This window comes from Giraffa tippelskirchi, chromosome 3 (assembly GCF_054371585.1).
Source record: "Giraffa tippelskirchi isolate mGirTip1 chromosome 3, T2T-mGirTip1v1.2.pri, whole genome shotgun sequence".
NCBI lineage: Eukaryota > Metazoa > Chordata > Mammalia > Artiodactyla > Giraffidae > Giraffa > Giraffa tippelskirchi.
In genome coordinates, this window is record NC_137277.1 from 14,526,275 (window position 1) to 14,541,760 (window position 15,486).

General features: G+C 36.1%; 1 protein-coding gene across 5 annotated transcripts in view; it reads left to right on the forward strand.

The window, feature by feature from the left end:
- Window positions 1-15,486, forward strand: part of TANC2 (tetratricopeptide repeat, ankyrin repeat and coiled-coil containing 2) — a 363,447-nt gene that overhangs the window by 179,375 nt on the left and 168,586 nt on the right. For 2 of the 5 annotated variants that reach the window (XM_081576541.1, XM_081576540.1), the window contains exon 5: window positions 7,169-7,279. The exons of the other annotated variants lie outside the window; for them this stretch is intronic. In XM_081576541.1, the coding sequence (XP_081432667.1) occupies window positions 7,169-7,279 (111 nt within the window). The remainder of the gene's footprint in view (window positions 1-7,168; window positions 7,280-15,486) is intronic. 5 annotated transcript variants of the gene reach the window in all.

The window sequence follows — 15,486 nt, forward strand, 5'->3', positions numbered from 1 at the left end:
AAGAGATCAGATTTCAAATAGTCTGTTTGCAGAAATAAATATATATATTGTGTTTCTAACAATATTAATGTATCTTTATTCAGATTTAAAATAAATGTGTTCTGATTATTTTATACTTCACAGAATAGTATGGGTGTAAAACAACATGCAATCATTTTTGTTTGTAGTTTAGAGTCAGGCGAATGGGGAGACTAAAGAAGGTAATACATGGTATTTGGGGAAGAAGCAAGGAAAAGAGAAATGTATCAAACATATACTTCATTTTTTATACTTTATAGATGAAAAGAGAACCAGAAAGGTACTTTGCCAGCTTAATGTTAATTTTGTAATTGGTTGGAGCAGTAAAGTTTTGTTTTTCATTATAATGTGTCAGAAGCTCTTTCTATAGTGGACTAGCCATTATTTGATAAAGACTGTCATGTCACATTTTAATTTCCTCTTTCTGGGTTGCATCTGAGGGTGTTCATTTCTTTTATATGTTTTTTCTTTTCTATAAATAGATACTTTCTTCTTGCTAAAAAACAGGAAACTATATGAATTACAGTTCTTTCTTTTCATCTGCTTTTCACTTATATCTAGCCTGTATCAAATTGTCAGATTCTATTGGTTTTTCTCTCTCAATTTTTTAAACTTGTTTTTGATCCCTCTGTTTTTGGGGATTCATTTGTTTTTTGTTGCACAACTAACAAAAGTTCCTTGGCATTCTTCCTTTATTCAGGGTGTGGTTTGTGTCACCATTTAAGCACAGTTGTGAGAAGAGGTTGATCGGGATATTGGATAGATTGGAAGGATACTGTTCTCACCATTTCCCAGCTTTAAACCACCATTAGATTGGGGGTTAAGAAGGAGGAAATAGAGTATCACAAACAATCTCTCTCCTTCTACCCTTCCTTCCCACTCTCACTCCAGGAAATCCATTGTTACTTAAAGGTTTATTTGTCTAGTAAATGTTTAGGAACTAAAATATTATGAAAGTTATAAGAGTCTGCCTATGAAAGCTCTGTTAAAAACTTTTTAAAATGCAGTTTTTTCTTTCCAAATAAATTTTCCACTGTCTCTGTCTACTTCCTTAACAGTTAAATGGTTCATATCTTTCCTCCTAAGTTTTCTTCTAAGAATTATATAACTTTAACTTACATTTAGGTCTCTGATCCATTTTGAGTTAATTTTTGTATTTGGTGTAAGATAAGGTTCCAACTTCATTGTTTTGCATACACATATCCAATTTTCCTAACATCGTATATTGAAAAAATTGTCCCCTTTAAATGGTCTTAGTATATTTGTCAAATCATTTGACTGTAGGTTTTATTTCTGAAATCTCTATTCTTTTCTGTTGTCTATGTGTCTGTCTTTATGCCAATACCAAACTTTTAATTCTGTACCCGTATAGTGAGTTTTGAAATCATAAAATGTAATATCTCCAACTTTGTTCTTTTAAAAATTATTTTGGCTATTCAGAGTTTCTTGAGATCCATATGAATTTTAGGGTGACTTTTTTATCTATGCAAAAAAACATCTGGGATTTTGATAAGGATTGCATTGAATCTATGGATCACTTTGGATAGTATTGCCATCTTAACAATATTAAGTTTTACAATTCATGAACAAGGGTTTTCTTTCCATTTACTTGTGTCTTCTTTATTTTCTTTCAGCAACATTTTATAGTTTCAGTGTTTCAGGTCTTTAGCTTCCTTTATTAAATTTATTTGTAGGTATTTTTTGTTGCTATTTTAAATTGAATTGTTTTCTTAATTTCTTTTCCAGATTATTCACTGTTAGAGAATTTTTGTATGTTGATTTTGTGTCGTACAACTTTGCTGAGTTCACTTATTGGTGGAATCTTTAGGATTTTCTATATTTACGATTTTGTCATCTGAGAACAAAGATAATTTTGCTTCTTTCTTTCTAATTTGGATGCCTGTACTTCTTTTTCTTCTTGCCTGTAACTAAAATCTTTTTATCCTCCTTTCACATTTGACAGTGAATTTGTCTTTAGATTAACCTTACTAAGTATACATTTAATCTCAAAACCAACTTTGTGAAAGTATTTTCTTGGTACTTTATGTTCCACTCATCTTTATATTTATCCTTCAGTTCTCATTTTCCTGGTCCTTGCTTTGTTTGATCTGGCTCCATACCATTCTCCCATGAGCATCTGAGTCTTATGCCGGTTTCTCCATAGAAGTTTCCCTTTGCTGTGAAACATTTATTGAAGACAAATACTTAGGTAGTTATTAAAATTTATATTTTAATGTCTTTATAGTTGCTTGGGGCTTCCCTGGTGGCTCAGCTGAAAAAAAATCCACCTGCAACATGGGAGACCTGGGTTCAATGCCTGGGGTGGGAAGATCCCCTGGAGAAGGGAACAGCTATCACTCCAGTATTCGAGCCTAGAGAATTCCATGGACTGTATAGTCCATGGGGCCACAAAGAGTCAGACACAACTGAGCGAATTTCACTTACAGTTGCTTGAGCAAGGTGTGCTTCAGCATCATCTACAGCATCTTGGTTTACAGAGGAACCTCCATAGATGGATTCTCTTTTTCACCATTAACATTTCTTTATGATCTATCTGATTGCTCTTAATCCCCTGTCCTCTACCCCTCAGTGATCTTGGTAAAAATTAACGAGTACAGACACATTGGTCTCTCTTCAAAGTAGGCTCCAAATGATGGATACTTTATAACTTGGGGTTGCTTTAAAAAAATAAATAAACCCATAACACGAGAGTTGTAGTGCTAGAAAAGTGATTGAGAAGAAATCCTAACTTTTACCCATAGATGTTAATACTTTCAGAGATGAGGCCTTGATTTCTATTTTGTTTCAACTTTTTTTGTTAGATGAGTTCTTTTAGTGATCCATTTTCATGAGGTATTTATAGATATCTCTCTCTAATCTGGTGTCCACAAAGTTTAGTGTGCTTTAGAATCACTTGGAGGGTTTGCTAAGCACAGATTGCTGAGCCTATACTGTCTCAAGTTTCTGGTCCTCAGCTGGTTTGACATGGGGTCTGATCATTTGCATTTCTAACAAATTCCCAGGTGATGCTTTACTGCTGGTCTAGGCACCACAGTTTGAGAACTGGCAGTCTAAATCATACTGTTTAACTTTCTATACCCACATATTTCTCTTTGTCTAACCTAGACCATTTTGACTTGGGTTTTCTACCACTTTCTAAGTTATAACATGTTTTCTTCAACATTATTTCCTTCTCAGTTTTAAAAACCTAATTGGTAATATCGCTGTTCTTACCATTCCCCCATGGCATCTTAGACATCTTTGTTTTACCCCTCTGTTACAGACAGTTCAGACTTTCCAAAGCACGCTGTATCTGATGGTGATGATGATGACGATAGCAGCAGAAACAATGATAAAAACAGCTAGCATTTATAAAGGATATTCTGTGCTGGGCACTTTTCTAACCATTTTATTTGAGTTAATTCATGTAATCCTTGCAACTGTCCCATGCTGTAGCTACTATTATTAACCCCAAGTAACTGATGAGGAAACTTAGGCACAGAAAAGTTCTCGCAGCTAGGAAAAAGTGGAAGAGATGGGATCTAACTTAGGCTTTCTAGTTTCAGGGCTCGGATCCTTCATTCCTCTGTTATCCAGTCCTTCCCTACTATGCTATTGAATTGACCAAAAGTTCTGTTTGGTTTTCCAGTAAAATCTTACACCATGTTATACTGCCTCTCCATTCTCTGTCTTGACACCATGTGCTTACTTTGTTTTCCATAATCATAGCCTCTTTGCCCCAGGCAGTTTCTTTCTTTTTTTTTTTATTTAAATTAGTTTATTTATCTATTTTTTAACTTTACAATCTTGTATTGATTTTGCCATACATTGACATGAATCCACCATGGGTGTACATGTGTTCCCCTTCCAGAACCCCCCTCCCACCTCCCTCCCCATCCCATCCCTCCAGATCATCCCGGTGCACCAGCCCCGAGCACCCTGTATCGTGCATCGAACCTGGACTGGCAATTTGTTTCACATGTGATAATTTACATGCTTCAGTGGCATTCTCCCATATCATCCCACCCTCACCCTCTCCCATAGAGTCCATAATACTGTTCTATACATCTGTGTCTCTTTTGCTGTCTCACATACAGGGAATGCAAACCAGTTTCTTATTACCTCTAAGTGCTAGAGCTACAACCTCAATCTTTCAAGTGACTGAGCCCATACTCTAATAGGATTCCCTGGTGGCTCAGACAATAAAGAGTCTGCCTGCAACGCTGGAGACCCAGGTTTTATCCCTGGGTTGGGAAGATCCCCTGGAGAAGGAAATGGCAGCCCACTCCAGTATTCTTGCCTGGAAAATTCCACGGATGAAGAAGCGTGGCAGGCTGCAGTCCATGGGGTCACAAAGAGTCTGACACGACTGAGCAACTCCAGTATACTCTAATCAGTATGCATCCTTTGCATACAGTATGCATCTCAACTCAACCATATACCCAAACTCAAGTCTCTTACAGCATAAGAATCATATACCCAGTATTGGTTCAGATTTCAGATTAGTGGTTTCCTGTTATCTCTTATATCACAATAAAATACCTAGTTTGGTTTTAGAGTCCCCTTTGTTGTTGTTTAGTTGCGAAGTTGTGTCCGACTCCTTTGCAACTCAGTGGACTGTAGCCCACCAGGCTCCTCTGTCCATGGAATTTCCCAGGCAAGAATGGAGTAAGGTGCCATTTTCTTCTTCATTAGAATCCCCTACTCATCTTATTTCAACCAGTTTAAAAAAGCTATTTGGTAAACCCTTTGACACAGAGTTCTTTTACCCATCTGATTCATCTTATATACCATTTATTTTACAGTAAAGTGTACTAGCATTCTAGGCTTCCAAACTGCTATGTCCCATCTTTCATGTTGACCGATTATGTTCTCCACCAGGTAGTATTAAGCATCTTGGACAATCTGTCATGCTTGTGATTGTACCTCCTGTGTGTGTTTGACTTAAGATGACACTAGTTCTCTATAATTTGAGTAAGAGTAACATTATAATCTGCCTTATAAAATAACAGGAATACATTATTAGACATGTACAGTGTCCCATAGATGACAGTTAGAGATGAAGGTAGAAAAGCAGAATTAAATGTCCACTGTGAGCTATAAAAGTAACAATTAGAACTCCCTGAGAAAAGAAAATAGAGAAGTCTACATGGTATTGAATTTTCCAGATCTCTAGTATCGTGACTTTCCCCTTTGACTTCATCTCATAATTCTTAAACATTCTTCCTACCTCCCTTAACTTCTCCTACCATCCTTCAATTTCTTTCTTACATATCTACCCTCAGTTGCTGATTTCTGTCTGTCTACTAGCCCCAAATTTCATTATAAAAATTGTTATTAAAATTTTTAGATGTATAGAGTCCCTTGAGCAGGGACCAGGGCTGTCTTTGTCAGAACTCAGCAGGTAAAAGAATTATTCTACTGCCATGATAAAATAATAAAATTCTAGGAAAGGACTTAAGAGATTTAAGAATTAAACTATTAATAATTTCTCTTATACAAAGCAATATTGGATAAATAAAATGTTTTATTATTTTTGAATTGGTGAGATTACAATGAAAGAGATTCTACTATTGGCTGCAGATAAAGTAGCCTGCAGATATGCATATAAGTCACTTGAGATCTTCATTTGTGATAATGATTTTTTAAAAATAGGCTCAAGTTTTACAGTTAACAGAGGTGAGAATTCTGCTGTTCCAAAGCTTGCTTTTGGCAGAGAACCATTCTGTTAGCACCCTCAGTCTTGGTTGCCATGGAAACAGTAGACTTTATTTTAACATACATTTAAAATATACATGCATATATACCCTAAGATTTAAGTGTGATTTAGTTGGCTGTAGGTTTTGAGTATCAAAAATATTTTCTATTTTTTAAAAACTTTGTATTTTTGACCTCCAAAGAACATAGAGTAGAATTCTGGTCATGGTAATGACAAAATTTTACATTACTTTTTGTAAGGTCTTCTAGGAATAACTTAGAATCCGCCTGTGAATCAGTAATGGATGAGGATTTTGAAAAACATGCCGAAACTTTTTATAAAAGAAATGTGATCTTAAGCATTCACATGTCTGGAACACCTATAGTTATGATATAGTGTATATAATGCATACAAATCAATTTCAGATTTGGCTTGTACTTTTGCCACCAGTATTATACTAAGCACATTCATCCTATTACAGTTTATTTAATAGAATTCAGTTTAAAAGTACCAAAGCAGTCTTCATAATTTTAACTTTTAATTATTTAACTACTTAAATGTATATCAATAATGTTCCTTAACATTTTTGCCTAAAAATCATTAAATAAAATTTACACCAGCTTTTAATATGAAAACTTTGAATTCATGAATTATGCTTTTTTCGTTCATTCATTCCCTGCAAGATTAAGTGAATTCCATGGCATGGAATATTACTGTTCCATAGACTTCATAATTATATTTGTAATCAAATCACATCGCTTTATCTTTAGCAGCCAGTTGCAAACTCTCATGGCCTAGTTAATATCTTAGTTCACTAGCAGTTTTGACTTCTTACCTAATAGCTGAGCAGTTAGGTAATTGTTTTCCTTGTTAAGCTAAATAGTTTAATCCTACTTAAGGTAGTTATCGCAACTCAATATTGTATAGATAGTTATTTCTGGACAAAGAGAACTTTTGATTACATTTATTATAAACAAAATCTTAAATCTTAGTCCTATACTTTAGTCAGTTAATACCTGCATTTAACAGCAAAGGAAGACAAAATGAGAAAGCTCTTTGCTTTATAAGAAAAGAGAAAATAGCTAAAGGTAATAGACTAGACAGTTAGAACTTACACTCATAGTTTTGATGATTAGATTTTAGCTTTTCCAGTTTGCAGTGACTTTTTAACAAGACCCATCTCCTCTATGAAGAATGCAGTTAATTTTTTTCTGGCACAAAAAAAAAAAAAAAAATAGGGTAACCTGATCTGAGTCTGACAGAGTGTGTCGTTCATTTAAGTGCTTCCATCTGGTGCCTGCTGTTCCCCTTACTCATGACCCCTCTGTGTTTCTCTTTCCTTTCTCTTTCCCTGTTTCTCTTTCCTTTTTCTTCCTTTCTTTCTGTTTTCCTCTCTCTCTCTCTCTCTTTTTTCCCCTCTCCCTCTCTCTCTGTCTCTTTTTTTGTCCTTAGCCCCTCTGAGGAAGGCAAAGTTTGTTGAGAGCCCACGAATTCCAGAATCCGAGCTTGGCTCACCAACCCTCACTTCAGCTCAGAAACTGGACGTGGATGCATACTGCCCTGGTAAGCATGCATGCAAAGTATCTGCTTTGAAAGAGGGAGGTTTGGATCAGGTCCATCCAACAGAGCAGTGTTTTGCATGTATATTATTCATAAAATCACAGCTGTTATCTCTTGTGCAACTGACTGTGTATTTTCCTTATTAGAGCAGTTTCTACTGAACATCCTTTTTGATTATTGATACAATTATGTAGATATTGAAAACAGCTTCAAGGATAATTTTCAAAAGAATCAAAATAATTTGGTAGATACATTCTCAGGGTGATTTGTGTGACCTGAGATACTTGAAGAAATTTTGCTTTGGCCCTGTCCACTCAGCAGTGTTCAAGTATGAATAAAAATGTCAATTCAACCCTAGTCCTTTGCATATGATCTTTTTTTTTTTGCCTTGATCCCTGTTGGTTTTCTGAAAAGTTACAGAAAATAGTTGTGATGTTGGAAACATTATACTTGAATTAGAAAAAAAAGTTACAGTTTCCTGATTTGGACTCCTGGACACTCACTGTTAGAAATACCTCTGCTCATGAATGGCCTGTAAGCACATGTGGGAGTTCACTAAAACCCTTCTTGTGTGGGAGCCAAGCTGACACAAACTCATTATCAATGCTTAGATTCTTCCAAACTTAGATGAGTTGCTTGGCAACATCCTTTACACTTACTCTACAGTGAGTCTATAGAGCTATGTTAGAAATGTTCACAGCTCGAGTTGAGTGTACAGATCAGAGCTTCAGTAAAGAACTTCAGAAGACTTGGTTTTAGGTCTTTTGTTTATTCCTGCTCATTAAAATCGATGTTAAACCACAGTGGATACAACTACTGCGTATTTACTGTACTAGAGATTAGCAGAATAAGGTGATTTCTAGTTCTAGGTAAGATATCAGTAGCTGTAATCTGAAATGTCAGACTAATATACCTCTGAAGCCAGGTAAGACATGTATTTTTTTCAAAAAAGACAGGAGGCAAAAAACTTGAGGCAAACCTAATCAGAGACATTGGATTTTATGAACCAGCTTTGAATATTGAAAGACCTTGGGGATTTCGCTTTCAAGTTGCAGAACATTGGTCTTCATTCACTGTTGAAATGACTTGCATTTTTAAATCAATCACAGGTAGGTATTAGAAACTAGCTTTTCTGTTTCTAAAAGGAACAAAGGAGCATCTTAAAATGACACTGTAGCACATTGTTAAAAGAATTCCTGTTTTGAGGTATTGTCATGTTTCTTGGACATTGGAATATTATACTCTGCATTTCTTCATGCAAATTTTAGTATAATAAAGTAAAATAATTAAATGCACTAATTCTCTGTTCCTGCATTGAGGTTTGGAAGAAAAGAGAGGTCTTTTCTTTTTCAGATTTGCAAATCAGAATTAGTGTGGGGGGACTAATCTTTACTTCCTGATTGCCTATCTGACATCTTTAATCTAATCTAGTGATTGTTACTGTCAAGAAGCAAGGGAGCTGCTGTTATTTAGAAAGCCAGTGCTGAATCACTGTGAAAAATCTTGTCCGTATTATTACTTATGTATATTTTCCACAAACATGAATCTTCACTGAATTGGAATTGAACCAAACTAAACCTCAATTAACATTTTCAGAAAACCAGGAAGAAACTGAAACACATTGCCAAAATGTTAATTGCCATGCTCTGCAGTCTCTCCTTTTCTTATCTGAAGCTGATTTAAGGCATAGACACTTCTTAGTGATTTGTTCTTTTATAATAAATTCTGTGAGAATAAGTTTCTGCTGAGATAAGATTAGTGACCTGAGGGTTGAAGCTGTAATCTTCTACATAGTACCAAAAATTAACAATAAACAAGTAAATTTAATATACTCATAAAGCAAACAAATAATCCATTCTTTCTGAATTTCTCTTACATACAATATACTAACAGAATAATGATCATATTAATATTTTATGATATACTCATACATAATAATGCAGTTAAAACTAGTGATCTGACATCTTCCTGCTTTATTTATTATCACATGCAAATTTGGAGAAAGAGTATATGTCACAGAGGCAACAAGCATAAGCTAAAGGTTAAATGAGCACTGGTTCTCACATGTTAGCAGGCTTCCCTGGTGGCTCAGCGGGAAAGAATCCACCTGCCAATGTGGCACGCGCAGGTTCAGTCCCTGGGTTGGAAAGACCCCCCGGGGGAGGAAATGGCAACCCACTCCAGTATTCTTGCCTGGAAAATCTTATGGACAGAGGAGCCTGGTGGGCTACAGTCCATGGGGTTGCAAAGAGTCCGACATGACTTAGCGACTAAACAACAACAGCAACAGCAAGAATTACCTGGAGGATTTCTTCAAAGGCAGACTGTGGGACCCAGCCCCAGAATTTCGGATTCAGTAAGCCTGGGTAGGTTGAGAATTTGCTTCTTTAACAAACTCTCAGCTAGTGCTGAAGCTGCTGGATTAGGTGCCACACTATGAGAACCAGCTGAGTTACAGGGTGGCTGCAGGCTGCACCCAGCAGGCTTATTCTGCTGTTGACTTCTGAGGAGTAATTGGTGATGTTGTTTCTTTATTATTCAGACCTCAATATTTTGGTGTCTGTATTTTAGGTGGAAAGAAGAAAGCTTTTGTTTCTGAGAAATGGACATATATTTTTCTTGGTTTGTCTTTTGGTCCATGGTATCTGTGTACCTGTAACTAGTTTTCAGTGTTGTCCTGCAAGGAAAAGGAAATTGTGGATCAAATCAGAGCATGTCATTGATGTTTGGTCTACAGGGACTGGGGAAGGCTACAATGTGATATAGGTGTTGATCCAGATTATTTGTCTAATAAACTGAGGGATTCAGTCTATATATAGCATTAGATTCTAGAATACTTAAGTTTTACTATCCCTCAAATCAGATTTGTTGTATGCAGAAAATGTGAGGAACAGTACAAGTAAACAGTATGTTTTGGTTCTGCAACTGAAACCCTAGAGATGATCGATGATGTCACATAACTGAACTTCCAGAGTCGGGGAGGTCAAGTGAATTGTGTTTGATAATTGTCTTACAGGGAGGAAATTAGGACCTAGAGAACTTAAGTGATTTGTGTGAGGGTATAAGCAGGATTTATTGTTGAACTCTTGAAGTGGACACAGGGTAGTCCAGAAAAACAGTGCCCCTAACTCTGTTACTGTGTAAAATTCTATAAGCATCCCTTGCTTGACCCTTAAATTAAAAAGTAGAAAATTCAGTTTTTAAGCATGAGACAAGGCTGTATTCTTTTTTTAGGGTAACCAACTGATATCAGTGATTTCAGCGAAACAATTGCCTAAATAAGAGGACACACTCGTCCTGCCCTCTAACTTTTCTGCCTGCAGCATTGGTTATTAGCTGTGTGATTTTAGGCAAGTCACTTAACTTGTCTAAGCTTCAGTTTTCTCATCTATAAAAATGGAAATGGTAATCTTAAATCAGATTAATAAATACAGAGCACTTAGCAGAATGCTTGTTTTATAGTAAATGCTTATAAATGTTAGCTAATTTTGTTATTATTATAGTGATGATCCTGAGTGTATAACACGAGATCTTAAAATGTTTTTAAACAGGAAACACAAGATGTAAAGGTTTAGGGTCATTTTTAGTTAGAATATGTCTGCCTATGTTTCAATTACAGTTTTCCCCTTAGTAGTTTTGCCATCTTGAACATGTTGTGTAATTTCTTGGTGCCTCAGTTTCCTATCACAGTAACGTTACATATAACATGATGTTACTTGATAATTTAACAAATTAAATATATATTTGCATAGATACATGAATACACATTCAAAGGGGGAAATGTCCAGAAGAATACACCAGACTAACCTTGGTTGCCTAAAGAGGGAGAGAATTGGGATTCTGTTTGTTGTCAGAGGAGAGAGTAGCATTCGTGAGATAATGTTCATGTTAGCAGTGGTTGTAGCTTGCTGGTGGGATTACAGGTGATTTTTCTTTTCTTTATTGGGCAGCATGTGTTAGTTTCAGAGAGCTCAGGTTCTGAAATTAACTCTGCATTTAATTCCTGACTCTGTCACCTACTAGCTGTGTGACTACATGTAACATTCATAGCCTTAAATTCCTTGTAGGATTGTGAGTAACAACAGCTCTCTTTTTTAACAATAAATCTTATCTTATAGAGTTGTTAAGATTAAGTAAAATAATGTATATGACAAATGCTCAGCTCAGGTGAAATAAATAAGAAATGTATTACCCTTCCTGTTGTTCATCATTATCATTATACTTTTCTTTTCTAAAATTTCTGCAGGGAATTTGTATTGAGATTTTTCAGTAATCAGATGCTACTAAAGGATAGCAACATTCCTTCTTAGTTTTTTCAAGCTTTTTATGTTGCACATTATAACAATACATAATTTCAGGTGTAGAAATGAACCTTGATACAGATGGCAGGCCAAGTTGACAGTTTTATAGGACTTTTGATACGTGTGCAAGGTTAAGAGCCAAAGTCCAGACCAGAGTTCTGAAAATAGACAGGCTTTTATCCACAGCAGATACTTTCAGAGGAATTTGAGATTAATCTTTTTGTAATAGATCCTTTTGAATCTCTTTAAAAATGGCACTGCCTTCAAAGGACAATGTTATTTAAGGTGACAACAAAATTAGGATGTATTTGAAACTCAGGAATGGAAGAGAGTTTTATGATACTTTCTTACTTGAAAGTGCATATTCATATTTATATAGTTTTTGAATTCATGAAATGGTTTTCATTTGGATTTCTTAACAGCATAGATTCTATAGCACAAGTGCAAACCACTGTACATGATGAAATATTTCACATAAAGTGAGTAGTTCCTTGATTCCTCTTTTCTCAACTCCTGTGTAGTCATGGTCATTCCACTTAGAAGAAAAGGATGATCTGTTTTCTCAAATTCCGTTGTTTTTTTTTTTCCTGAAAACATTATCAGATGTTACCTTTATTCCAAATGGTTTGGCATTCTTCTTTACTTTTCTGTGAATTTTATACGTTAGAGATAAAACCCTCTGTCTGATTTTTGATTGATTTATGGGTACCAGGAGCCTTTTTCTTGTAATTCACAGCTTCTATTATGTTGTATTTGTATTTCTTATGTCTACTGTGTTGAAAACACAGGTATACTGCAAGATTTTTAACCAGAGTTAAATAGGTGAGTTTCGGGGTGAAGGGTTTCTAAACCCCTTAAAATTATATACAAACACTGTTCTACATGCACATATGTACTTCTTTCTGTTAATATAACAGCTTCTCAGAGCGATCTGTAACACATCTTTCCCCACTGCTACTGCTGCTGCTAAGTAGCTTCAGTCGTGTCCGACTCTGTGCGACCCCATAGACAGCAGCCCACCAGGCTCTCCCGCCCCTGGGATTCTCCAGGCAAGAACACTGGAGTGGGTTGCCATTTCCTTTGCCAATGCATGAAAGTGAAAAATGAAAGTGAAGTCATTCAGTCGTGTCCGACTCTTAGCGACCCCATGGACTGCAGCCCACCAGGCTCTTCCGTCCATGGGATTTTCCAGGCAAGAGTACTGGGGTGGGGTGCCATTGCCTTCTCTGCATCTTTCCCCACTACCTGCCCCCAAAAAGAAGGAGAAAAGAAATGCTGTTATAAATGTTGAAATGAAATGAAGGTTGTTAATGGTACAACTGTTAGGACAACAACAACAAAAACCCCACCTAAATGTTGGGTAGTGGACAGATGTATAAATCAAACGAAGGTAGAAATAAACTGCAGTGCTGCCCTAACCGGGATGTGAAAGTCTGCATAACAGCTAGAGAGAGGAATAAACAGGAATGATTTCAGTATATTTTAAGCATGAGAGATACTGCCTCAAAACTGGTTATGAGCATAAGCACACCAAAGAGCTAGAATAAGAGAATGAACAGCTTTTCGTCTATCTACTTCTTTATCTACTAACAAGTTCTTAACATGTTAGAAAGTTCTCTCAGTGGACAGGTGCTTTATTGAATAGAACTTTTCACTTTGAACATTTTCAGTTGTTTTCTTGTTTTACATTTTATCATTATTTAAGAAATTAACCATCTTTTTTAATCAAAATGTAGTAAGTTTACAGTGTGTGCTAATCTCTGCTGTATAGCACAGTGACTCAGTTATACACATATAGATCTTCTTTTTTTAATATTCTTTTCCATTATGGCTTTTCATAGGCTATTGAATATATAGTTCCCTGTGCTGTAGTAGGACCTTGTTGTTTATCCATCCTCTGTATACTAGTTTACATCTGCTAACCCCTAACTCCCAATCCTTCCCTCCCCCATTAACTGTCTTTTAACTGACCTTTAGATAAACTCTTCTCAAGGTGTTTTGCATCACAAGTTATAAAGACTTGGCCTGTAAGTATGGTGCTTAGATCTGTACTTTAGTTAGATATCCAAATGGAAGTCTTTTTATTAACTCTAAAACCTGTCTTAACTTTGGATTTTTTGAGGCAGTGAAATGCACTAGTTTAGACTGCAGACCCGGGAGCCAGGCTGCCTGTGTTCAGATACTGAGTCTACCACTTTGTGCTTGTATGACCTTGGGCATATTACTTAACTGTAAGAATGATTAATTTCCTTATCTGTAAAATGGGGATTATAATATTACCTGTATTGTAGGAATGCTGTGAAGATGTAATAATTAAAATATATAAAATAATGACAATTATGTGGTCCAGAGTTAGTTTTAATAAATCTTAGCTACAGTTAAAGTGTTCCACAGCCTTTACTACTTTTCCTCTAAGAATGCTATGTGTGGAACCTTCCTGATGGTCCAGTGGTTAAGAATCTGCCTCCCAATACAGGGGACATGGGTTCAGTTCCTGGTTGGGGAATTAAGATTCCACATGCTGCGAGGCAACTAAGCGCATGCACAACAACTAGAGAGAGGCCTGTGTGTCACAACTAAGATCCAGTGCAGCCAAATAAATAAATAAATATTGAAAAAATGCTCTGGGTAAGATTATCATCATCGTTTTTATGAGAGCACTTCACAAAGAGGATAAAACTGCACCTATAACCTGCTGTCACTGGCCTGTTTTCATAAGCAGTCTATGTAAAGATACTAAGCTTTGTGGATTTTGGTTGTTTTTTTCTAACGAAGGCAGTTTTTCATAGTGATAAATAGCCCTGGGATCATATAAACTTGGTTAAGTCTAACCATGCCACTTACTAGTTGTATAACTTTTATTATTTAGTCTTCCTGATTTTCTGGTTCTTCATCTGTAAAGTACAGAGAGTAATATCATGTACTCCATAGGGTGTTTGTGATGATTATTTAAGATATAAGGTACTTATTAGCACAATGTCTGGAGCATCAGTTATTATGATGAATAACATCTCTCACACACATATATATATGTTATTATAAATTTATTTCTGAAAAAAAGTGCAGTTTTATGTTCTTCTTTCCCTATGCAATATATATATATGTTCCTGCAGCCCAGTATTCATGAAAAATTCAGTGGGAACAAAGACGAGACAGAAAGATGTTCTTGACTTGTGTTTTGATACTCAAGAAACTAGGGATTTTAGGAATTCTGTATTTGATGTCACCACTACCATCCTTTATCTCTAAGTCACTTGAAATCCTCTTTGTATCTCTGTTTTTCCTTGTTTAGAAGTTGTTTGTTACAACATTTAAATTTAGGGAATTCCCTGGCAGTCCAGTGGTTAGGATTTCATGCTTTCACTGCCAAGGGTCCAGCTTCAATTCCTGATCAGGGAACTAAGATCCCACAAGCTGCCAGGATCATCCAAAAAAAAAAACTAGTTTAAAAAAAAAAATGACAGCCTAGGGTGTAGTCATCTCAGAGCTCAACTTGTGAAGGCTCCTCTTTCAAGTTTATTATGCTTATGTTTGTTGAAGGATTTGGTTCCTCTGGGCTGTTGGAACAGAGGGCCTCAGTTCTTTGCTGGCTTTTACCAGAGGCCACCCTCAATTCCTTGCCATGGGTGCTTGTCCACAGGTGACCTCACCCATGGCAGCTTGCTTCCTGAGAATGAGCAAGATGAGATAGACAGTTTTTTATAACTTAGTCTCAAAAGTGGCATCGTATCACTTTTTGTTGTATTCTCTTCATTAGATGCAAGTCACCATGTCCATCTCACACTCATGAGAGTCAATTGAAATTTTAAAGGAAGTTGTTTAAATGAAGCAATGAATTCTCCTTGCTTTTTCTGTATATTGATACATGCTATTCTGTATTCTACTTCCCTGGTGGCTCAGATGGTAAAG